Genomic DNA, 26,066 nt, shown 5'->3' with positions numbered 1-26,066 from the left:
CAAAATAGTAGGGCTCACAGCCATGAAACTGTTTTGATTTCATTAAGCAGTCTTTACAGTTACTAACATATTTATGAAGTTGTTTGACATTGAAAACTCACTCCTCCCTCTGGAAACAACCACTGACAAATAAACCCACGGCAAGGTCATGAATACATTTTGAAAAACACATTTGTAATGCAACATAAACAAGAAGTCCTTTAGGTACCCGACAATTGGTCTGGTTTGCATCTTTGTGGAGACGGATTCTACTGCAGGAAGGATAACGAGACCAAACACACCTCAAAGCTTTGTAGGACCTACTTGAAGACCAAAGATCCTAGGAGTCCTGACTGTGATGGACTTCCCTCCACAGTCACCTGACCTCAACTCCATCGAACATTTGTTTGGGCGAGACTGAGAAAGCCAAACATTCTCTGACATTACAAGAAGCCTTGTGAAACACCATCAAATCATGCTGGGATAACATGACTCGCTTTTCACTCAAATTATCCAGCCGATAGCATGAGAGTGAGTGAGATGTGAGAAAGAAATGCAAAATACAAGTATCTTGACTAGTGGTGTCTGACTTATGGACCCTACTGTACTTTTCCCACCAAACTGAGTGGTACTGAAGTTGCTTGTTATTGTGTCAACATCTGGCCTTTTGTTGTGGTTTCCTGTGACGCTATCAAGGTTCATTACCAATATGTATCAGCCATACTAGACCCCTCACATCTAACACAGCCACGGATAAACCCGTTTGATGTTTCAGAAAGCCCAAAGGACTGTCTTTGTCCATGTCCACATGTTTATTAACTTCCTGTCACTTACCGCTGTTAAACATCTGGCTACATATTGTTCCAGAGAGAGAGCAGGCTTCATTTCACACCACCACCACCCCCTCTATTCAGTCGCCAGCCTGTCAGCAGTCTCTCTTGTGCTTACAGGGACGTCTGTCTCAGAAAACAGCTGCTTGGACAGAATTTGACAACCAACTGTTCTCAGGGGACATCGCAGTCTGAATCGTTGCGACTGGAGTTTAAGTGAAGTAAAAAAAAATACACTACTTCATCATTTGAGCATGTTTAGTCGAGATTTAAATGTCTACTTTGTCTTTCACTCATTTGTCTGATCACCGACAGTGCTGCTAAACTTGAGACCGTTTCTTCTGTAGAAACTAGCTCTTATAACTAATCATCCAGAGTAACTGCGACACTGCTGCAAATATATTTAGTTCTCAGTTTCCATCGTCTGAAGTGCAAAACAAATTACACTCAGTTTCGTTTTCCATCAGCATGGGTGTGAGAAGATAAGGACTGAATTCTCATTTTTTGGGTGAACTTATCCTTTAAAACTCGGACAACTAAGTGCAAAAACCATCTACATGGCTAGATACCGCTAGGCAGGAATAAGGAAGTAGTGAGATATGGGTGAACTGACCCGTTAATCAAAATAAAAACTACAGCATGTGTGACCATGACATAACATTTTTGAGATCTGGCATTTATTGAATTTACTCATTTTAAAGAACGAAATGCAACAACATGAGATGATGAAAGGATCCATTTATATCAGTTTTCTTCCTTTACCTTCTACATGGTGTATGAAATAAATATGCACATCGTTGCTGGTCTACATTATGATGCATTTTGATCAGAAGCAGTTCAATAAAAATACAGAGCAGATTGTAGCAGATTGTACAAATGAATAATAAAAAAAAACATTTGCGTTGATACTCATGCACTTTTACAATACTTAAGAATGAGTGCGCCTACATGTACATTCTAAAACGCTGATGCTTTTTGCATGACAAATATTTTCTAGCAAAGTAAAAGCACACTACTACACTGTGATATGCCAAATGAGCAGTTCATTGTTACACAGAATAATAAATCTTTTACAGGAGTGAGGTCAATAAGGGGCTGCATGCCCTGGTTCTGTACATGAATGCTGATGTCGGTATACTGCGCGTGGTGTTTACTATTAGTGTTCTTAACGTGAGTAAATGGTTTCTATTAGTGTATACCATTTTCTTAATGGTACATATCTACAATAAGCATCATTTTTTACATCCCTCAAGTATTAAACATTATCTTTTTGGTCTCATATTAGGCCTATATGGAGAGTTAAGAGAGGAGTGAAATGAGAGGTAAGGAGTTGGCAATCTTAAGGTTTTCTCAACCTTTTTCTTTCAGCTGCAGGTATCGAGCCACATCGTCAAGTATTTTGAGAGACACATCCAACAAATGAATAAATAAATAAATACAATTTATCATACATTTTACATTACATACAGTACATTCCCTTGAGTAAATACCGTATTTACACATGCTATCATGGACTCGATGTGAGACAGCCTCTCGCTACAGTTGCACCATCCATATCAGTCACTTGTGTCAAATACAGTCATCGGTTCACTTTGCCGGAGCCTTTACCCTCGTGGATTAGACCTCTTCCTCTGGAGCCGTGGCCCCACAGACCCTGCCCTCCGGGCCTGTCCTGTGATTGAGCGTGCCGAATGGGAGGGGACCCGGAGAAGCTAGATGGAGAGCGGCTGCGTCCCTGCAGTGCCCCGCCCTCGCGGAGCTCCTGGCGGGAGGGGGAGGAGCTTAGCGAGCGCTGCAGGGAGGAGGAGGAGCTGCGAGGCCGAGGAGGAGGGCTGAAGAGCATCCCGCTGCGATCCTGCATCAGCTGAGTCAGACTGGCCAGGAAGTCTGCGTCGCTAGTGCTGCTGGCTCGCACTCTTAACCTCCGCCGCCTGGAGTAAAGAACATAAGACAATATGATTGTGATTCCTTCTGTTTGATGAGTCCTCCTCTACAACGTTACAATACTTCAGATTTACATGATTTTTTTTTATTATTTGTGGTCAGCATTTTTCAGAAATGGCCATTGAGGGTATCTACATTCTATAATAAGCTCGCTTGTAGTTTTTGTCATAAGTGGAGTCCATTCCCGCATTGGATTTATGTTGCCTACCTATTAGAAAAGTAAAGTTCATCGTAATGCAAAGTGTAAATTTCCTACTGCTGCCATTTGGCATTAAAAACACATTCACCCAGCGAAATATAGGGGGGTTTTTACTCTGAGGCATTCACAGGAAATGAAATGTATTTCTCACAGAGATGAGTGTGACAAGGATTATTAAAAAATAAGATAACAGTATCATTTTCATCACACAGCAGTTTTAAATGTTGCAGTGAGAAATAGACAAATGCAGCAGTCAAAGTGGGCTAAATTGAAGAGTCTGAAGCACCTAGATAAAAGGCCAATTTTTGTACGACATATTTATTGAAACCACATAAGTTTCTTTGGCTGCACTGAAAATATCATATTTCATATTTCGTACTTCCTTGCTGCTTGAGTGTTTGCTGTAGTATTAAACTGCAATTTCTTATACCACAATTGACCACACCAAATCAACCAGGGCTGATGTCTTAATGACTATAACCTTAAATACATTTCATCCAACAAAAAACAGACAAATGAGCGATGTGGATGGTTTTATAAAGCCTTCACAGAACATAGTTCATACCTGTTGTCCACACATGGGCGGATGGGAGGTTTCCCTGGAGGTGGCCGAGGCAGAAACTTGCTTGTGAGTTGCTCGGGTAGAAAGTTGCCGCTCACTGGACGTGGGATCTTACTTCTGCTACCTGATGAGGAGGACAGAGAGAGAGGGTCTTCTCCTCCACAGTCGGACCTGGAGCCTCGCTCTGAGGAGAGCCTGTCCCTCGGCAAAGCACAAGGCAGGTTGTCACAGGACAGGGATGGAGAAGGTGAGTGGGTGGGGGAGCCGGGGACCGGACTGCTCCAGCGGTGACGCCGCTCCATGTTGAGGTCCTTGATTGGAGAGTCCAGGACGCTGGGGTCCCGGACTGGGATTCGACTCAATCTTGGGGATGAGGGAGAGTCTCTTCGCCTGAGCAGAGCTGGAGGCGGAGAGGAGGAGACGGTGACGGTGCTCTCCATAGCGCCTCCCACTGCGTCGGCTTGAGGCTGCTGGTTCGGCTCGGAGGAGCGATCGGGCAGACCGGAGTCACTCTCTGGGTCTCTGTCGTTTGTCAGATGAGAAGTGGGGCCTTTGGCTGGGCTTGGCACTGGAGCTAACTCCAACTTCCCTCCATCCTTTAAGATTTCCTCTGGGACTTTATCAGATTCACCTGATGGTGCCTCTAGGGGTATTGCATCACTCGTCTCCTGTATCGGGGACTGTGGCGCACAGCTAGAGGACTGAGAAGAGTTTGATGATTGTTAAAGGGTATGAAGACAATCAAAAACAACAAACAAACAAAAACTCCAAAAGAACCTGAATCAACTTTCAAGAGCATGTCCTGCGGAGGGAGATAAAGGTCGATGGATCCTAATCATTTTCTATGGATGGCAGGAGATCCAGCCTCACAGAGCATGATGGACACAGCAAGGCGAGTTCATGTACATGTATAAAAACAGATGAGCCAAAACCAAACAACGCCCAACTAGCTGGTACGTCACCATCCACAAGCTGCAGCTCCTGGTTGTCTGGTGCGTTCAACTGTGTCCTTGCCAGATTCTGTGTGTCTGTACCAAAAGTACATCCAACCCAAATTGAGGAAGTGAATTGTGAAAAGGTTGAACATTTATGGTTACATGGCAGTGGACTATGTTTATGCTGCTTTCACAAAATGTTGGCAGAATCGGGAGCACAGCTGATCACGTATTATTGCGACTGAGCGTTCATCCATTATTCCAAGGTGGTTAGCCCTAATACGAACCATGTACTGGACATTAGATTAACAGCCTAAATTAGCCTCTGTGGTTTTTATAGCAGCAGAGCACTAACCAAGTGCACCCAGATACAAACGAAGCCCCTAGAAAATTAGCTGGAACAACTGTATTGGTATAAATAATTGATTTTATTTTGATGTAGCTGCCAGCGGTGGTGTATCTGCAGCCACTCCTCTGACTTCTGTGGGTCTTTTTCTCTTGTGGGAGACATCATCATTGTCCGCAAAAATATATACCTCCGACTTTGAATTACTACTCCGAGGCTGACGTGAACCTTTTCCCTAGACAGCTGATCGTAATTATGGTTTACAGGATATGATGTGAACGTGGCATTATCTGCCATACAAGTGCAATACCAAGGTTGTATACTGTTGTACTTACGCCTATATCCATTGGTCAATGTCATTGTTTCATAGGAATTTGTTTAAATTCAGAGTGTCTTTGTAAAAAGCCTTTCACTGTGAATCCGAGGTTCCTATATTGATGATTATAACTGGATTTACTGATGAGGAACCTGTAAAACCTTGAATTGGGGTTGTTTTCTCAACTGTTGTACACCCAACTTCACAATGCTGCTTTCAGTTCATGCACAACAAAATGCTTGATCACTTCTACCTGGTCCATCTGGGGTCTTCCCATCATGACTGAGGGCATTTGTCCGAGCATCCCAGGCAGCCTCCTGTGGCCCAGTAACCACGTGCCAGGCATGGACATCTGCGACAGGACGGGACTGCTCGGCACTGCTGTGGACTGGCCATCCTGTGGCTCAGAGGACTGGTTTTCAGTCTCAGCGGGCGTGTGCATCCCAGGTTTGTCCTCGTGCAGAGCTTCAGCTGCAGGCTTGGTGGCACCAGAGCCGCTGCCTTGCTCGAGCTCCAGCATCACCCACTCCTGAAAGTCTCCCTCCTGGGGCACAGGACTGAGGTTCACGGCCACAAAGCCACTGCTGGCTGCACCCTCTTCTGGATCTGGTGTCGCCGTGCCCGAGTGTTCCTCGTTGCAGGAAGCCGTGTGCTGCCCGTGTCCCCTCTCAGGAATAGATTTCTCCCCGACTTGAGACAGGACAGGACGCTGTTTGCCCAAGCTGAAACAACATATTTTACGTGTTATGGTGAGTTTCTGTCTGTTTGCCATAAATAAAAATTTTGCAAGCTGTAACAAGCGGATATATTGTAATTTGGCGTGAAGCGAGTACTAACTAGGCCTCGAGGAAGCGTTCGATGGTGGGCTTGGGTTCGGGTGCAAGCCTCTTTTCAAATGCCAAGCTTTGGCTGTGCCTCATCCTGCGTAGCAGCGGTGCAGCCCGCTCCAAGAACATGGTCTCTGATCGCACCCGTCGAGGAGAGCTCTGCATGGAGCCGGTGTTGGGGCTCTGGTTCCCCTGGTTCTGACTGTGTTCATCCTCACTCACCACCTGAGGAGAATGAGCAACAAAGAGGCCCAAACCTGAAATAATGCATTTTTTATGCAGCTTAAAGTTTCAAAAGGTAGGATTTTTTATATCTTCCTGTTAAAGAAGCAATTTCCTAAACTCATTGCTGTGTCCTATCCTATCTCAGACCTCACATCCTACCTTAAGAAATCCTAACTATAACTGTAAACTTTATTCTTCAATCAGCCTGTCATGCCTGTATCTGTGTCGAGAATATTCACAAAACTGGCTGTTTCCACTACAACTGCTGTCTCATTTCACTTGTCCGTGGCTACACAAGAAAAGAAAACACAGGCCTTTAATTGTAGCTTAAAGTCAGAGGCGTTAATTGTGTTGGTAGAGTAGAGGTTGCACAACCATTAATATATGGTCCGTGAAATTAACATCATCAACTAACATCAGTGTTAGGGCTGACCACAGTCTTAGCTTCAACACGCTAACATAAGCGTTAGGTTTTCCAACACTTACAGTATCATTTCAATCATAATATTTCTGTGTTAATGCTGTTACCCATCTTCATTGTCACTTTGTCATACCAAAAATCCTAAATATTGACCTCAACTGAGTCAAATTTCACTTATGTTTGAAAGTTTCTGTAACAGGCTCCATGCCTGAAAATAGGGTTTTTATTCACTAAAGTATCAGTAAGGGACTGGGAGACAGTAGGTGGGCTCACTGTAGATTTCTATTCAAGCCCAGGAGGGGTAGATGTAGTTATAAAGGTTGGCAGAATTAATTATCATATCTCTAGGCAAAGTTAATGCAGTCTTGGGGAGAGTAAATTTACATCTCAGTGCACAGGACAAGTAGCAGTTACATAAGAGTAATATCACAGCAGTAGGTAAAAACGTTCTACGTTGCTCCAACCTTCCTGATCATCGGCTGGGCATGTTTATGATTTCGGTTGCGGTCCATCTCTTCCCATACATCTGCACCAGGGGTGGTCGGCGTGGGGATGGGCGGGCAGTTGTCAGCATCACTTAGGCGTTCCCCTTGCAGGACATCTTCAGTGTTCTCCCTCTGCAGCTCGCCCGGCAGCACTGAGGCATTGGCCATGCTGTGGAAGAGAAGGAAGGTCACCTTGCAGCTCATTTCCACAGCACAATTTAGAGCAGCCATTTCTCAGGGATCTCTGACTGTGCAGATTTCTAGTCTAAAAAAAGCTGCAGCTATACATTTGCACTCATGTCCAACAAAGTGTGAAGGAAGTCTGAATAGCACAAGTGAAACTGCAATAATGAGCCAGCTGCAAGTAATGGAATAAACGGCTATGTGTAAAAAGTGACAGAGCCTTCTTTGACTCTAAATACCCCAAGTACGCTGGTGTGAGGCGAGTGAGCTGCTGAGCAGTGGTTGTCGCGGCAGTGATGGTCAGCACATCCGTGGAATCACATTTCTCCCAGTCGTACGGGTCATTCTCCAGCACGTTGTGGCTCTTCATAGCGCTCTCAAACACTGACATCAGGAGCTGTCACAGAGAAAACACAACCGTCAGCGTTTGGCAGCTGGAGAGGAATAAACAGTGCGTGCAGAATATGCCAAACAGGAGATGGCCAACCTGATAGTCAGGCTTAGTGAAGTAGTCCAAAGTCAGGATATGATCCAGGAAGGTACTAAACTCAGAGGGAAGGTGCTTGAGCATGAGTCGATGGTCATACGTGTCTTTTAGATTTCCGACTTGTTCCTTAAAGCAGGGAGAAGATAAATGGATTAATGGATGCAAATACCATGAATACATTTCTATACTGACTAAAACAAAGAGGCACATACTTTATCTTTAATTTTCCTCCAGGGCAGCTGACCAACCATGAATTCAACCAACATGTAGAAGAGAGACCACAGGTCGTCGTGACGGCCCATTTCCTACAGGTTAAGATTCACATGAATGAGTAGTTTCAACCTTAAAACAAATATGTCGACAAATAGAAGTGTTTTGTGTCCATGCTCACCTTATTTTTATGAGCATTGATTGAAGCATATCGCACAGTTCCTCTGAAGCCTGCCACAGGACGAGGCTGAAAGAGAACTCAGATTCAGTAAAATGGAAAACAACTGCAAAGATGAGGAAACTGAAACAAATAACACATGTTTGTCCACTAACCCATCTTTATATGTCCTAGATAACATTTTGAGGTATCTATGGATATTATTCAGGCACTTAAACCTTTTTGAGATGGTCATTGATATCACATAAGAGCCATTAAGGCCAGACAGCAGTCACGTTACGGTCGTTAGGGCCACGTAAATGACATTGTAATTTGATGTGAAATGTGTACATTCGTGTGGCTTTAACTTTAAGATACTCTATCATTAGTATTGTCTCGTCAAAACACCTGTGCAACCCAAAATGGTACATCTGCATTTATATGACAAAGTATCTCATTTTGGATCCATTTTGTAGTGACAGTCCTTGCTGGACCAGACATCTAACAGTTGACAGACTGTGCTTCAAAACAGCTTCTCAGAGGATAAGTAACTTCATGGATATCTGATTAAAAAAAAAAAAAAAGGCAAAACAATGCTTACAGGAAGGTGACTTAGAGTACTTACTGGACGGACTTCCTGGCTGGAGTTGGTAAACTGACGGGCCAAGCCGAAATCAAGCATATAGCAGCATCTGCAGGTACTGGCTAGTCGTCCCATTGCAAAGTTGGACTGCAACAACATAGATAAACACCAAGTTAAACAGTATATTGTTCTATATAAATGTATCTATCGCTCAATTAGCATGCATACAATGACAATAAATTCACAAATCATAAAGGGTTTCAGGTCAACTTACAGGTTTAATGTCACGGTGCAGGAAGCCTACAGAGTGAATGCTTTCTATGGCCTCTAAAATCTGCTTGCCGAGTCTCAAAGTTGTGGAGACGGAGAAGGTGGCTCGGGTCATTGTCCTGCGCAAATCTGCCAGATTCCTCCCCTTAAGACAGGAAATGAGTGTTATGTGTCACATTAATGATGCAGAGTGATTCTGAGTCAGCAGGAAACAACATACTTGACGAGCATTGGGGGGTAAAAACCCTACCTGGAGCTCCATCACCACATAGTTGAATCGATCGTTTCTGCCACATCCTACGAAGCGACACACGTGGTCTTTACCTGTCAAAGAAGAATATATATGTAAACCAGTGGGTAGACTCATTGGTCAAAATGTATGCCTGCATTTCTTAGTATTTATATTTATTGACACTGCTCCAGACACAAAGATTAGGTATAAATGTGTGTATACATATGCCAAATCATAGTTAGTAGAATGGATTACGGGAATGTTGCTCCAAAACCATTACTGAAACTGACCAGTCACGTTTTTGCAAAGTCATGGCTTATCAACTCAGGGAAAGACAGGAAAATTATGCACATGGGAGAAGTCATTCTTTCAAATGTGTTTAACATTGTGAAAGAATATATTTTAACCCAAAACTAAATGTAACCAAGTATTTTTTATTGCAAGAGGGACAGAAAACTAAAAACATGGAAAATAATAAGTGAACAGTATAATGATACGTTCCAAATGGGTTTCGGTCCCTGATCTCCTGAAGGAGACTATGAGGCCCATTCAACCGTGATGGCTTGCAGCAGCTGTGATTTTTGACGATGTTTTCTGAGTTGAAACTATGACTGTCGAGTTTCAAAGCTGTGACCTCCCATAAGCGTGATTATTCAGTTGCTATGATGGTCCTGGAACAACTTCAATAACGACGATAACTGGCTGCACAAATTCTTCGGGGGAAAAAGTGTTAGTCAGTCATTTTCTGGGAGCTTTCAGTCACTGACAATGGGATGGCATCACTCACCCTGAAGCTTCTTCAGCACTGCCACCTCCATCTTCAGCACCTGCTTGGGTTGTTGAGCAGACTCCACCTTTAAGGCGACAGTGGCCTGGCTCAACTGATCCAAAACCTCGTAGATCTCCCCAAACCCGCCTCCGCCTATCTTCCTCGCCTGAAAAGAAGGGAGTTTTCATCAACCCAGTGTGCGACTGTGGAGAAACAATTCCTCTTGACTGGGACATTATTTGGTGATTTCTCTTCCTTACCACTTTCCATCTGTCTCTGACCACGTCTGCCACTGACAGGATGTCTGTGTGCTCTCCAGCCCCACTCATCCTGAGAGCTCTCAGCTACAGCCTGCACCTGGCATCAGTGACGCAAGCACCCCACTGAAAACAGGGAACAGATTTTAAAATTCAGTTCCGTTTTTCCCCTTGACAAATCACTGTACACTGCATGCTAACGGGCGTGCAGAGGGTGGAAAGAGGAACAATAACTTTTATACTGATTACACATCCATGTGCAGAACACCATGTACACAGCTGCATAGGTTTAGCTACACCTCACGTCTCCAAGGTTCCCGCAAGACGCTAACCACTCCTAGATGGTCACGAAGAGATAGCGAGCTAGCATCGTCTGGTTTGTTTGACTCTGAGCCAAAACACAACTGCCGAGCAGCGCAGCGTCAATCACTGGTCATAAATGGACGTGAACCGGTCGTTAGAGAGGATTAGCCGCTAGGAAGCTAATCTAGCTAGGTGACGGCGTTCAATGCGGCGGCTCTGGTAGTCCTGTAAACAAGCTAACTAGCATATTTACTAAATATAACCGCTGGCTAGCAAACCTCCCTGACCTCTTACCTCGCTTCGCTGCAGAGTTGCGATACCAGTACGTGTGTAAAATCCAGGCAGTCCCCATGCTCCCTCTTACTAAAGTCAGGTCATTCCAGTAAGCTGTTTGTTTTCGAAATGGGATAATGGTGATGGACCATAGCTGACATTAGCTACAGTTAGCCAGCTAGCCTGCTAATGGATGGGGACTGATGCCCCGTGCTCTCTCATAGCGGCGCTGGTGACGTCACAGCGCTAGTCTCTCCTGATTGATCCGCGAACTCCTGCATCCTGAGACCCTGACAGAGAGGAGCAACAGCACACACTGCACACACTCTACACACACTGCATACAGCACAAAACACACACTGCATACAGCACACACTGCACACAACACACTGCAGACTGCACACAACACACTGCATACACTGCACACAACACACAACACACACTGCAGACTGCACACAACACACTGCACATAACACACACTGCATACTGTACACACTGCACACAACACACACTGCACACAGCACATAACACACTGCATGCACAACACATAACACAACACACTGCACACATAACATACAGCGCATAACACACACAACACAAGGCGCATAACACAAGGCATATAACACACACCACAACACAACACAACAGACACACACACACAACATAAAACACACGGCACACAACACATAACATACAGCACATAACTCACAGCATACAACAAGCAACACAACATAACACACTGCACACACAACACACTGCAAATACAACACACATCACACGGCACAGCACACAACACAAGGCATATAACACACAACACACACAGCAGACAACACATACCATACTGCACACAACACACACAACACAGCACATAACACACTGCACACACAACATACAGCACATAACACACACACAACACAAGGCGCATAACACAAGGCATATAACACACAACACACAACACGTAACATACAGCACATAACTCACAGCATACAACACACAACAACACACTGCACACACAACACACTGCACATTCAACACACACAGCACACAACACAAGGCACATAACACACAGGACACACCACAACACACACAGCAGACAACACATAACACACTGCACACAACACACACAACATAACACACAACACACTGCACAGACAACACAGCACATAACAGCAAAGTCTGTGACACAGGACAACATGTGGTCCAACAACACTGCAGCAGCAGCAGTGTTGTTGTAGTGGTGGTGATGTTTAAATCACACAACCACGATGTCGTCTGTTTACAGCCTGACATTAGCTTTTTACTTCTAACGATTTATTTACGCTTCAAAAATCACAAAGTGGTGTTCATCTGTGGCTTTTTGTCGAGGGGACCAGAGCGATACTAACTTCCAGGTTAGCCCACAAAAATATGTCATCGCTACGCTGGAAACCTCTTTTTTAAAGCCTATTGTTGGCACTCAGCTTTCTATATGTTTCATAAAACTGTTTTAATGAGCAAAATATGTTAAATAAAAAAAATTAATGAGTTGAATGATATAAACAGAAATTAACAGAACAGGTAATCAAATTAAAAGTTCTCTTGCAAATTATAAAAATAAGATAATCCTTTATTAGTCCCACAACTAATGTAGAAAACAATATATAAGTAGGAAAACAACATAAAAAGAAAACAAAACTTGCATAATGTCGGGGTGGGGGGGGGGCTGCTCGGCCTTGACCTCAGTATCTCAAAACATCCTGTCTACGGCCCTGACGTTTAACCACAAGCTTTTTCCGTGCGATGAGCTGAGACTCCGCTCTCCGGGGCGGCCCGTGACAGCAAATCAAACGTACACGGATACAGCTCTGGGAGTGGCCAGACGACCGGATTGGACGACAGGACGTGAGTCGAGCTGTTTTGGGGTGAGGCGGTGCGTTCCGGGGTGCACAACTTTCTGCGTGTTTGCGCAGTTTCGCAGCGTTTCATCCAATGTGGATAAACCGGAACTGAGAGTCTGTGCGACTCGGGGCTTTGCAGGGGCGCTCGTTGAAATCTGCGTTTCATACCCGAGCAGGCCGCTGCACGGCGGAGTTGTCACGCAGTCGCCGTCTCATGTGCGGTTTACTCGTTGATGCGGGGAGAAAGTTGTGGACATGTTTTCCTGAAGCGCACGGCTTCGCGGATACACACCGTGCAGCGCTGTTGAACTCCAGCGTCAAACCGAGCCTCTCCGGACTTTGGATTATGTTCTGGTGGGACCGTGAACTCGTCCGTTCGCCATATTGCGCGCTGTGAAACTCGAGGGAAAGTTGTCAAGAGTTATGACATTTGCTGCGCACGATCCCTTCATGGAGCTGCATGCAGTCGACTTTGATCGAAACCGAAGTGACTCCATGGAGCTGGCCATGGAGAGCTCCGTGCACCACTGATAAGGTACAAACTCGTGTTTTTACTAACGCTTACTAATCCGCTATGTTACCCAACTGCACTCGGCTCCTCTGGCGCTTCCTTGTTGCTGGTTTTTAACATAACATCAGTGGCTATCGCTCGGCTGATTGCACGAGTCCCTTCGTTTCCTGTATTTCTTGTTGTGCCAAATGGCAGCTGCCCTGCAGGCGCCTCCTTGTTGCTGCCGCTTCCAAAAAACTTCTCCGGCTCTTTGCCGTCCTCTCTGCACGCACCTGGACGTGATTATCGAAACATAGGTTAACCTCAGCAGCCTCGCTGTCTGTCTGACTGATTCTCAGCTGTACTCACTGGGCTGTTTTGCTTGCGTAGGCCTCGATTTCCTCGTTGCCGCACACGAGTTGAAAGGCGACTCAAAACTTTTTGTATGCTTGTGCTGTTTGAGAGAAAAACACAGTGTCTAACCCCTCCTTTCTCTCACAAGGTCCAGCACCATAAAGTGGATGAGAAGAATGGACAGCAAGCCTCAGATTTGACTCTGGAAGGAGGGTTGCATGCTCCCCACCCTGCACTTTCCTCTGGGATTTATATTTCCTCCCCAAATACCTCCTGTATACAGATTTAAACAAAGAATTGCTCAGCCACAGGCAGTGAAAGCACACTACAGGGGCAATAACTGAGCGGTTTGCACGCTCGGAGATCAAGATTGAGAGCTCTGACTCCAATATTTTCCTCCCTTTTTTTTTATAATATTACTATGAGTCTTCCTCCTCAAGTTAATACTGACAAGAGCGGCAAGCATCGGGCTGCAGCCATGAAAGAGCCTGTGCAGCAGGACGTTTATTACGGCATCGGACCTCCGGCTTCAGAGTCGAGCCACAGTGACTCTGCTAGCATCTCCGGTGTTTACAACCCAGAGAAGGGGCCCCAGAGTCTACCGCACTATCCACAGGCTGCTCCTGTAAAGTGGATGCACCAGGACTCTGTTCAGGCCCCCGGCTGGTCTCAGGAGGCTCCTGTGCCGGCCTGGGGGCAGAACTTTGGCCCCTACATGAGCGGAGTGAACGTCAGGGGTCAGATGGCGTTCCACAAAGGCGTCCATGAGGGCGTAGCTCTGCCGATGGGGGGAGAGAATCAGCTGCCAGGGGCCCCCGTCGAGGCTTACAGAGATGCCACCCAGGGTCAAGTTCAGGGGAGGGGGCTCGAGTGGGAGCAGCACGCTGTGGCCGCGATGCACCAGGCTCAGCTGCAGGCCTATCAGCACGCCCACAAAGGTGTGGAGCACCAAGGGCAGCCCCACGGGCCTTCTCACACTCTGCAGCCGCCCATGTTGCAACCCTTCCAGGCAACATTTCGGCCCAGCAAGCAGCAGTTTTCATCCGGATATTACTCAGTTTTTCCGGGCAACAAGGGAGTGGCGAGCCTGCCATACGGCGAGCAGCCTAAAACTCAACAACAGCTGCTCCACCAGATGCAGCAGCAACAAATGCATCACCATCACCAGCAGCAGCAACAGCAGCAGCAACAGCAGCTGCATCAGCAGCATCAACTTCAGTTGCAGCAGCAGCAGCAACATTTACAACAGCAACAACAGCAGCAGCAACAAATCCAACATCATCAAATGCAACAGCAACAAATGCAGCAAATGCAGCAACAGTATCACCAGCAGCAGCTACAGGAGCGTCAACAGCAAATTCAGCAAATGCAACAACAGCAGCAGCAACTGCAGCAACAAAACGTGCCGCAGCAAGAAACAACGGAACTACAGGTGCAACCAAAACAGCAACAAACCCAAAACTTTGTGACCTATCAGTCTCCTGAGCCTCGTCCGCCTGACACTGTGCCTAAAAAGGAAGACTTCCAGTCAGTGGAGCCGCAGCAGGAACCAGACGCTCAAGCCGATGTGTCACCCATTACCAACCCAGAGCCTGAAAAGGTTGCCACAAATCCTGCAGAGCCTTCTGATTCACCTTTGGACGCGCCAACGGCCGCACCTCGCCGCTCGCGTCGCCTTTCCAGAGACGGACAGTCCCCGCTGGGTCCCCCGTCGACAAACGTGTGGTCCCAAGCATCCAAAGAGCCTCCACCGTCCCAGAACGGAGTAGCAGGCGTCCGGGCGGTGAAAGGAGGGGAAAGCCAAGCGCCGACAGGAGGGGTCATCCAGATCACCAGCAGGAGAAGGAGGGCGTCGAAGGAGATCAACCTGGAGACTCTGGCCCAGCAGGCGTCAAAAATGGAGCCCGCTAAAATGGTCAGGGTTAAAACGAATCACTTTCTTGTTTACAAAAGCCAATTTTACAATTTGAACACTTGCTTTAGGCCCAGTTTACTTGAGTAAGAAGGGCAGGATCAGCTAATTTGTGCACGTAAGAGCAAATTCTCTCATTTGGCAAAGTTGACAAGCAGCTGTACAAAGAGGAAGAACCCTGTTTCTATGCAGCACTTCCCTATGGTTTACAAAACTCTCTCCTTAGGTCTGTTTACTTGATTTCTCCAGCTGTCACAGTCCTCGCTACGGCAGGCTGTTTTACAAGCGTGCACAGTCATGCTATATAGTACATTTTAATGCAGCAGACGTACGATTCCTCCTTTTGGATTTGAAATGTTGCTCTCGTTTTATCGCCTTTACAAAGGTGATACTCTTAACCTTGTTATTCAGGATTTATACTGTTTACACTCTAGTGGCACACCCACTGCAACTGACTTCTTTATTTACTTTTGAGCACCTTCGTTAAACAGACGAGCACAAAAACAAGATAAATTCAGTTTTTCTTAGCGCAGGGATGCTTAGCGCGCTGCCCTCGAGGGGTTTATCGGGCTCGTCATAGGTTTTTGTGCAGAGCGGGCATGCTGGATGCACAGTTGGAGCAGCTGCATGTCTGCACACCTCCACATTCCTCAGGCTCTTTCTCAGTCATTCAGCAGAGCCAGGGAGGGGCCGAGCTGTCAACCTGAGCAGCTACGCTCCCTAACGCACACCAAACAGGTTTGATATTGCTGTTAGCAAGTCAGAGCTGTCGCATTGTGTGCAACAAGCAGCACTTCTCTGTGTAAGGACGTGAGATTCAAACCGCGGCCCTCAGCTTTGTTTGACGTTTAATCATAAAACTGATTTATACGTTTCTCCGCCACTCGCTGCAGATTTTATCAGCTTGACCAGAAATACCAGGGAGTTATGTTCACTCCTACGGAAATATGTGGTAATAAAATAACTGTGCTCATTTATATGAAAGAAAATGTTGTAATCCTTCTGTTACATTTGTCAGAGAGTCGCTGCAGATTTCCTTTTTTTTTTTTTTTTTACCTGTAGGACATAAAATCAATCAACATTTTGCACAGTGAATGCATCTTTAAAGTAAGTAAATAGTAAGTAAAGTAGCCATTAATTAGCAGTCAAACAGTCAATTAATTGATTAAACCATCTACAATAATAAAGGTCAGCAATTTTGTTTTGTTTGAGCTTGGTATCGTTACATTTTTTGACACGATAATGGTTCCTGAACGATACCAGTTTTATGACATCCATTTTAACAAAAGATTACATTACACATACACGTGGTGAGCTCGAGGCAGCCAGTCACCAGCACCATTACATCTTGGCCCAACAAGCATGCTGCATTCTTATTGGCTCAAAGTACATAAAAGTATCAAAGTTCGATACCCAGCGCTACGTTTGAGTTGATCAATCATCAAGAATTGTTTTGAATTCAAACATCTTGAATGTGGATTTGCTGGTCTTCTCTGTTTTATCTGATTATAAATTCAAAGACATTGGGTAATAAGACAATATAGTAAATATATTCATATATAGTCAGGCCTCCAGACTAAATTTTCAAACTGGCTTCACTGGTTCACTTAACTTTTCATTTTGGAGCACCAGCACATAATTTAGGTGCATACAATAATACATTTTCTATCACATTATCTAAATGATTGGTGCAAATACATGTTTTCCTTCACTTAAATTACAAGCAACAAGAAATTGTAGCGACCTCGGTTGCTTAAAAAACAAACTGCTAAATTTCAGGCGAACTGTTGTGACCAATGAAAATGTTGAGTTGCACTTAAAAGATTTCTGCGTGCGTGTGCAGCCAAAATAGTTGCACCCTGGAGGCCTGATAGTAAAAATTTGCAGCACTAACATAATGCATTATATATGAATAATGAATGATATATATGCATTTTCTTTCAGGAAGGAAATTAGTGTTGCAGTTGATTCAAACACACCACCTTCTTCTGTTTTTATATCTCGTTCCCTTCTCTGTTTTCCTGCTACTCCCCCATTCTCTCTGTTACTTTCTCTTTTCCATCTCTTCATTTCCCGCCTCTTTGCTTTTCTGCCTCAACAGGAAGAGGGTTCTTCAGGCAGACAGGCCACCATGGTGCCTCTGGTTATCCCTGTATCTGTGCCGGTGCACCGGAATCAAACAGATGCTCAGGGCAGCGGCTGGGCTCATGGACGACTCGGCCTGGCTGAGCGACCTGCAGGACAGCCCGATCGCAAACCTTCTGTCATAGTGGCTCGTCGGCGGTCGCTCCGAAACTCCATGACGGAGAGTTTTGGCCAGGTTAGTAGTGTGAGGAGATGAGGTTTGAATGCCAAAGATTAAGGATGGTCTGAATTCACTCCAGCCTCTTATACGTCAGTGTTGCCTACAATTAGCTCAGTTAGCTCAGTTAGCTGTTCAGCTGGCAGTGTGGACTGGGAGTTCGGAGGGCCGGAGGAGTATTGGTTTTTATACGCTAGCACAGGAGCTAGCTTGTTAGCATGCTACCTTTTTCAACACAATTTACTGGCCTACAACATTCTTTTGATAACGATAGCACATTTTTAAAATATTGTTTCAACTAAAATTCTTGCATATTGCACCTTTAAAGCACAGTTCTTGAGTAATTGCACTAAGTTACATTTCACAATGAAGCGTGAATGAGTCAGGCTCGTAAATGTTTATTACTTAACTACCTCAAGACGCACTCGTAAGTTCTCATGAGTACAAAAACACTTTAAAAGAATCCGGCCTTCGAGTTTTTACCTGTAAAAACATCCCATGTCTGTGTCGTGGTTTAGATAACGTGACTCACTCACTCTCCAAAAACCTGAACTACATGAACAGCTGTTTTCAGCTGGGTGTGTAGGTTCACAGTGCAGCCTGATTCAGCAAGTGCACAATGCATGACTTATGTCATGCTTATTAAATGTACAAGGAACTTCTAACTGGTTATTATGAAACGGTATCAATTTAGTACTCATGCCTCTATATGACCTACATAAGCACTGTCTGCGACAGATGTGTTTACTGGTGATAACATCAGTTGCAGTGTAATACTACAGCTCATGCTTGTTGAGCAGCTGCTGTGTTAGAAATACACTGGAAGAGCGAGTTCTTGAACTGCCTCTACATGCTTTGCATGGAGCAACGACTTTTCCACTAGGGCTGGGCAAAAAAACGATATTGCATTGTTATCATGATATGAAACTATATCTTGTTAGATTTTGGATGTTGTTATATCGTGACATGGCACAAGTGTTGTGGTTTCCTGGTTTTAAAGGTACAATATGTAAGAATTTACATACGTCTGCGTATTGTGTTGCAAAGATCTACTTTGATCTACAGAAGTTGGCACCATTCTGAAGTTGGCACCATTCGCTAGCTGCACGGCTAACTGAGCTAACTATCTAATGGCAGATACAGTTAGCAATGGTTAGCTGTTACCCTGGTGATATGCTGCCAGCTATTTGTTTGTTGTATGATTTCACGAGACGGCCGATTCTTACATATTTCACTTTCAATTGACACATGCGACCCCCATGATTACACCCCCTTTCCTTTTAAACTTTATGTAAGAAAGGGGAATTCCTCCCTCCAGGGAGCCTGAAATTGGTTTAAATATTTTTTATTTTCTCCATATCTCTGTCCATCTCTCACTTACTGAGGAGGATGAGGCATAAAAAATGAAAAATTGTCATATATTGGGAGAAATATGGGAGACATGTGACCCCGGGAGGAAAACCTCTCCCTGGAGGGTTGGCAAGTAATGCCCAGAATATTGAAAACTGGAAATTGTTTGTTTAGGTACCTTGAAAGTTCTTGCACATTGAATTTAACCTTAAAAAGCTGTACAAAGACATCCAATCCTCCATAACTGACACCAATTGATTATAAGGAAATACAACTAAAACTTTTCCATGAGCCTGATGTCAAAGAACACAAATTAGATAGCTGACCAAAATCCTCAATCCTTTGTCTATCCAGGACGGGGAAAGCGATCCAGGACTGGACGAAGATGGAAAATCCAAATTCAAGCGCCGACCTCGCCCCGAGCCTCTCATCATCCCGCCGCACAAACCATCCACCTTCATCCCTCCATCCCTCTACTCCAGCATCTCCTCCTACCAGAGCAACCTGCGCTCTCCAGTGCGCCTGCCGGACAACCCCACCCTCCTGCCACCGTACACGCCTCCACCCATCCTGTCTCCTGTGCGAGAAGGCTCAGGACTCTACTTCTCCACCATCCTCACCAACATTGCAGGCAACCAAATCCTGCCGCCGCCACCACTGCCGCCGCCGCCTACACCCAAATCCACGACGCGTAGCCTGTTGCGATCCAGTACGTCTTAGTTGTTGTGTTTGCCTTGACAATTTTTACTAATGAGGCCTGATAGTCTCTAAAAACAATATTTATTTTGTATTTGCAGCGAGTTCAGATATCACTCCTCCTGTTCTGCCCTTGTGCGCCGATGCCACACCTGTTAGCCTCGAACCGTAAGTAAACAGGCCTCTCAGGTTATCAGAAATGTACTTGCATCACCATAACTCACTGTGTTTTTTTACTTGTCCAGGCGTATCAATATCGGGCTGAAGTACCAGGCAGAAATACCAGAGTTACAAGAACAACTTTCCTCCCAGGTCGACCAGCACAAGGCTGACCTGGTTTGGCTCCCTGTGGATGACTCCAACCTCAAACATCAAGAGAGGAGTTAGTGTCTCACCGTCACTTGTTGTTCTTTGCTTTGTGGGAGCTTTTTGTCACCATCTCCTCCCCACTAATTGTTTCAAACCTTTGTAATTTTTTTTTAGTGGAGGATTTGATGCACATGGCTTGTTCCAGTGTGCTCAGAGGTGGAGGGACCAACCAAGAGCTGGTTTTACACTGTTTACACGAATGTGGAGGTGATTTCCTTGTGAGTATAGTGACTCATAATGACTCACGCAACCTACTGTAATTCATTTTGCAGGATAACTTTTTAAAGAAGACATATTCTGCTCATTTCAGGTTCATAATTTTATTAAACGCATCAGTTTTCTCAGTGTTCCCAGTTCCCCTCCGTCTGAGACACTTTGTTTTTAGCTCCTGTCTCTTTAAGGCCCCCCTCCCAAATACCCAGTCTCCTCTGATTGGTCAGCTCACACACACCTGAGCCAGCACTGCTCACTGTGTCTTGGGTTGACTCTGTTGTGTTTTCAGCTTCCTTGTAGCTTCACTTCTTGTATGAATATTGACATAAATTATGCAAATGTAGGACATGGTGATGTCACAAAGTCATGGCGTTGAAGGTGGAGCTACTGGCGAGGTGTCTCAGGCACTTCAGGAACAGTGTTTTCTGTGGGAGAGAGGAGCTTCTGTTAGCGCGGACTTTGACCTTTTAAACTTTCAAGATCTTTTACATGCACAAGAACTGATATAAAACACTGAAGGAAAGGGGAAAAAATGAAAATGCCTCCTTTAATCAAATCGCTGAGAGCACGTTTAGTCAAAATCTTAAATATTCTTGAGTAGCATGCATTTTAAAAATATTTATCGATTTTAACTTTGGTAGTTGTTACTGTTGTGTTTCACAGTTAAAGCACTCAAATGAAGAAGATTGTAATTAATCGTGTTCATTTTTTAGGAAACGCTGGGACGTTTGATGCATCAGGACCCGGTTTTCCCCAAAGGCCATCAACTGGCAAATTATCACTACTCAGGTGGGTGTTGACATTAACAGGAAAATAAAACCTGCCCCCATCTGTTCATCTTCCTCCTTCTACCCTCTTCACTTTAATTCTCTTTTGTGAGCAGCGGACACATTTTTACTGCATCTGATTTACTCACAGGCTCCGACTGCTGGACCCCAGAAGAGAAGCGCTACTTCAATAAGGGGATCTCTGCCTACAGGAAGGACTTCTTTATGGTGCAGAAACTGGTATGCTCGTTAATTTTTACTAAATCTGAAGAAAACATGCATTTGATTTGAATTAAATGTGCTCTGTGTAGCATTTCATTGTAAATACATCATTAACACATTGACTGTGAAGCATTAAGTTACACTATGAAGCTAGATTCAGATGTAATAGAAAATGTCCTCTTGCAAACAGGACAAGAGTGCTATTTATCGCAGACACCTAAACCTTCCCAGCAAAAACTGATCAGATGGTGATGTCGTGTACAAGGCCAAAAAATGGTCCCCTGTCCGAGGTCATTAGTTCAGTGTGGTTAGCGGTGGACGCCTAGATGTGTCGTTTCCATGACCAGTAACTCCGGTCAGACACTCTCTTAGAAATTAGGGAATTTTGATCATATTGCAATGAAAAGAGCAAATGTCCTTTTTGTTTTTTGTTAAAGATATAATATGTAGGAATTCTTTATTAAGATGTCCAACAACGACTACGGTTTTTGTTATATATTTTGTTGATTTGTGTACTTATAGTTTACTCAAGGTAACGGTGCGTTTCATAAAGTCGCCGATGCTACTTCTAGGATTGGAAAGTCGGCGAACGAGACAACACTTCAGGTGAATAAAACTTCCAAAGTTGTTAAAAGTGAAGCAGTCACCATCACAGTAACGTGACATAAACACAGACAGCGGACTAATCCCAAAAGTTAAAAAGTAATCTCTGACCTCTCCTCCCGTCAGTAAGCGGCTCCGGATCAGAGCAGAATCCGATATGACTGTTTATTCCTCAGGTCTGGTTTAGCCCCCTGACACTCGCCAACTCAAATGTTTTGTGTTTTGTTTTGATAGAGAGCCCCCTAGTGGCAGAAATTACATATTGCATGTTTAACACACTGGACATACAGTTCACATGGTTGTGACGTCCACTCCATGTACAAAGATGGCGTCCATTTTTTAATATACGAAACACATTTATTCCTTTTATGTACATCTACATTTAAATTATAACCCTGTCTCATTGTTTTATGTGTGTGGTGATTGTTAGTGCCAGAAGTTGTCTTTGTTCGCACATGGGAGAAGCTTGACCTGAGGACTTTGTGCCAGAAAGTCAAGTAACACAGTATAAAGTAGAGCCTGACCGATACCAGATTTTTTGTGCCTATACCAATACTCAGGGAGCAACATATGTCTATAGATATATTGGACAATATACACGCATATTTTTGCAATGATCTCTTAAATGTGGTTATCAGACACTTCAGGCAGGATGTTTTACAGCTGAACCATGACATCTGTGCACTGAAACAGTGAATTTAACTTGAAATTGAATAATTATAAATTACCCCAAGCATCTTTTTCTGCATTTTAATCTCTTAACGGACACAATATATGGCGACACTGATTTATCTGTGATTGGCCAATATCGGACAATGACCTCAGCCAACCAATATATTGATCTGGCTCTAGTATAAAAAGCTGAGTGGGCAAAGCACAGGACCGGGCTTTGTGTCAGATGTGAGTCAACATTGATTTATTTTCATACTTTGTTGACTTATTGTTTTCAGTTTTTAGGATGTGTAAAATTGCTGCTTGCACACTGTGTACCTAATCATTACGTTGAATAGATGAATCAAGTTTTCCTACGAGTCGGGTTGAGATGGTTTAAAGACGCTCACCAACACACAAACCAAGATATGCAAAAAATTCGACTAAACAAGTGGAAACAACTGGATTTAATGGGAAATGTGGTCTTCATTTTGAAGAAACCTGACAATAACAATACCATTGGCATTAGACAGACTGCCACTCACTTAAAGCTTGTTTTTTTATTTACAAAGTTTAATGATATGTATACAAATCAATCATTTATTTGTCAAGATTAATAAATGATCATATTTCTGAATGTGTTTTTTTCTTTTGGTCTTATTTTAAAGGTGCGGAGTAAGACTGTGGCTCAGTGTGTAGAGTTTTACTACACGTACAAGAAACAGGTGAAGGTTGGTCGCAACGGGATTTTAACCTTCGGCCCTCCAGATTCTCCAGAGGAGAAGCACCAGGAGGCCGTGGTGGACGTTAAGGTAGAGTGGCTCGAATGTACCATGTTAATGTCTGGTAAAGCATTGAAATAGCTTGATTTTATTGCATGGGTGTACTATGTATATTAACGGGTTTACGAGAAAGATGATTTCTAGATTCTAGTCATGATAACTACTTTTTGTTGAGTGCTAGACTGTGTTAGAAATAATTGTGATCAACAGTCATTTTTTAAGATCAGTTTATGCCACTAATGAACTTTTAATCTTAATATTCAGGCTTTGGAATTTAAATGTGAAAAACATATTAAAACATATTAAAATATCAAACATTTAAAAAACATAAATAAAAGAAAAACCCACACAACCAAAATAATAAATAAAATGAAATGAAAAACGTTGCCTCCAAGTCTAAGGCCTAGTTATACTGGCACCATGTCAGTTAAAATATAGGTTACACAACTGGATAACAAGGTCAGCAAAACTGATTAAGTTAATGTACATATATTGATAATTATCATTACAGGTTTAATGAGTTCATCCTCACCAACTTCCTTCAGTCATTAGGAGGAGGGACTCTAAAGATGTTTCTAATATTTTGTGAAATGATTTTGGTATTTTTCTGGTTACAGAGTTCACAGCAGTCAAAATTGGCGGATGGAGATGTCAAAATGGAGGTTTCCTCTTACGACCAGAGTCATGAAAGCAGCCAGCAGGCGAGGGTTGCTCAGTCACTACAGGCTCATGACTATGTAAGTGTGGTAGTCTTCTTGGCAAGTCTAAAATCTGTTGTGCTAAATAATCCTATCTGAGTCCGAGTAACGTGGGAGCCAATAAAATCACAGATCTGTGGGGGTCCCTAATACTATAATTTATCTATCTCCACCCCTAACATAGTTAGGATTAGTTATTTTAGAGACCCACCCACAAAGACTATACCTCGAATCCTCAATGCAGCTGATAAAGCAACTAACGCCTGCTGATGTTTGGTGCTCCAGGCAGGAACAATGGTCATGATGAAAGAGCCGGTCACTGTGAATAAGGTTCATCACCCGGCAGCAGCTCACAGGCCTCGGGCCGAGCCTGCAGCAAAGAAGAGCAAAGCGCCAGTGAAGCCCCCGCAGGATCCCGACGCAATATTTCCATGCAAGAAATGTGGCAGGTACGGTACAAAAAAGTTTAGTTAGTTTAGCATTTAGTTAGTTGTTGTAAACGTTGCTGTTGTGTATAAAGTCGCATACTTCTCTTCTTGTACCACAGGGTGTTTTATAAAGTCAAGAGTCGAAGTGCTCACATGAAGAGTCACGCTGAGCAGGAGAAGAAGGCTGCAGCGCTGCGCCAGAAAGAGGAGGAGGAGAAGGCAGCAGCCGAAGCTCGGGCCAGGAAGGCGGCGGCGGTGGCAGCAGCAGCGGCGGCGGCGGTTCATCAGAGAGGAACTGGGAACGGAGTGACGGAGCAGGCAGAGGGCAGCAGCCAGGAAGACTCCTCTGAGGTGGAGGATGATGATGATGAAGACTGGCACTGAGAGACAAAAATCAATCAAATCGAATCAATGAGTGGGATCGAGGGAGAGATGATAAAAAAAAAAAATGTAGGTCCTCCTGTTTACCTTCACACTCCTTACCTGGCTGAGCCTGGCTCTGTTATCATAAACCAGGCAGTCACACTCCAGTTTCACACATTTGTATCTTTTAAATATTCAGAGGAAGTTTATTTTTTGTAAATGCACTTATTCTGTATGCTTCAGCTTTTTGCCAATATTGCCTTTTTATATCCTTTATTTAATTGAATATATGTCAAAATATTACAGCTTTTCATTGCGTGGACTCGATGGTTATATGATATCTCATAAGATAATCAGGATGTCTGTTTAGCAATAAAGATCAAAGCAATCTTTTCACTTTGTAGTCGCAGCCCTTTTAAATAAATATAGAGTAAGAGCTTGTATTTAAAATCTTTCTCTTAGGAAAATACTGTGCTGAATTTTGCAGATTTCCATCGGAGTTTTAGGTTGGTATACACTTATTTTTTACAACTAAGGGACCTTTTGAAATGGATATGTACAAAAAAGTATATATGAGATCGCCATATATTTATGATACTGCATTTTGCATTGATTTTGATAATATAAAAACTAATCATGTCAGCTGCAATATGACTTGTGAATTGAAAAGTTTATTAAAAATCTCTACTGTTCTGAGTGTCTTTATTTGTCTGTCAGTGTGTGATTGCAAGTCACTGTCGCTCCAGCAGGTGGAGGCAGTGGTTCAGTATGTTTGAGAAGATTTCCTTCACACACTCACAAATGGAGACGTTGGTGTTTTCTGTTCGGACAAGGACAAACTCTTTGTGGAGCTATTAGTCATTTTGCCTGACTTTCTCCTAAATCTTCTTGCTTAAATGGTGTCTAGTTACCATGCAAGAAAGATTTATCACACTAAAGTATGAATCTTAAAATACTGTATCCAAAGGTCTCATTCAGAATGCAAGACGAGCGCCACAGGCCTATCATTTTCAGATTAAGGGCCGGAAAGGGTGTGGTGAAATTTGGCATTGATTGGTGGTGACATAACTCAGCCATTTAAAGAGCGTGCTCAGGGGAGAGAAGTGTAGCCTGTCGCCCTCAGGAGATGAGATGGAAGGCATATTGCCCCAAGATCAGGAAGGACAAAGTGGTCCTGTTTCTGTCTCCCACTCCTC

General features: G+C 43.9%; 2 protein-coding genes across 5 annotated transcripts; one reads left to right on the top strand and one right to left on the bottom strand.

The window, feature by feature from the left end:
- Positions 1 to 1,464: 1,464 nt before the first annotated feature.
- On the bottom strand, positions 1,465 to 11,075 carry ttbk2b (tau tubulin kinase 2b). The gene is made up of 15 exons (XM_084376878.1): positions 10,815 to 11,075; positions 10,221 to 10,343; positions 9,979 to 10,126; positions 9,210 to 9,283; positions 8,964 to 9,104; positions 8,732 to 8,836; positions 8,131 to 8,196; positions 7,952 to 8,044; positions 7,740 to 7,865; positions 7,492 to 7,649; positions 7,049 to 7,238; positions 5,949 to 6,163; positions 5,365 to 5,833; positions 3,518 to 4,215; positions 1,465 to 2,740 (listed from the first exon to the last, which is right to left on the bottom strand). The coding sequence occupies exons 2-15, from the start codon at positions 10,287 to 10,289 to the stop codon at positions 2,389 to 2,391; spliced, it is 2,904 nt and encodes a 967-aa protein (XP_084233004.1). The 5' UTR covers positions 10,290 to 10,343; positions 10,815 to 11,075; the 3' UTR covers positions 1,465 to 2,388.
- mideasa (mitotic deacetylase associated SANT domain protein a) lies at positions 10,574 to 25,562 on the top strand. 4 transcript variants are annotated; one of them, XM_084376876.1, is made up of 14 exons: positions 10,574 to 10,593; positions 13,663 to 15,429; positions 17,528 to 17,746; positions 19,433 to 19,787; positions 19,876 to 19,942; positions 20,020 to 20,156; positions 20,258 to 20,361; positions 21,070 to 21,145; positions 21,275 to 21,363; positions 21,868 to 21,951; positions 23,268 to 23,411; positions 23,999 to 24,118; positions 24,365 to 24,528; positions 24,627 to 25,562. In XM_084376876.1, the coding sequence occupies exons 2-14, from the start codon at positions 13,936 to 13,938 to the stop codon at positions 24,889 to 24,891; spliced, it is 3,318 nt and encodes a 1,105-aa protein (XP_084233002.1). In that variant the 5' UTR covers positions 10,574 to 10,593; positions 13,663 to 13,935; the 3' UTR covers positions 24,892 to 25,562. The 4 variants fall into 4 exon arrangements, with proteins under 4 accessions (XP_084233002.1, XP_084233001.1, XP_084233000.1 ...); XM_084376875.1 differs by lacking the exon at positions 10,574 to 10,593 and adding an exon at positions 12,606 to 12,886; XM_084376874.1 differs by lacking the exon at positions 10,574 to 10,593 and adding an exon at positions 12,606 to 13,205.
- Positions 25,563 to 26,066: the final 504 nt, after the last annotated feature.

Source organism: Pagrus pagrus (assembly GCF_965226575.1).
Source record: "Pagrus pagrus genome assembly, chromosome: 16".
NCBI classification, from domain to species: Eukaryota; Metazoa; Chordata; class Actinopteri; order Spariformes; family Sparidae; genus Pagrus; species Pagrus pagrus.
The sequence above is the reverse complement of the archived record's forward strand: the minus strand, read 5'-3'. Positions and strand labels throughout refer to the sequence as shown.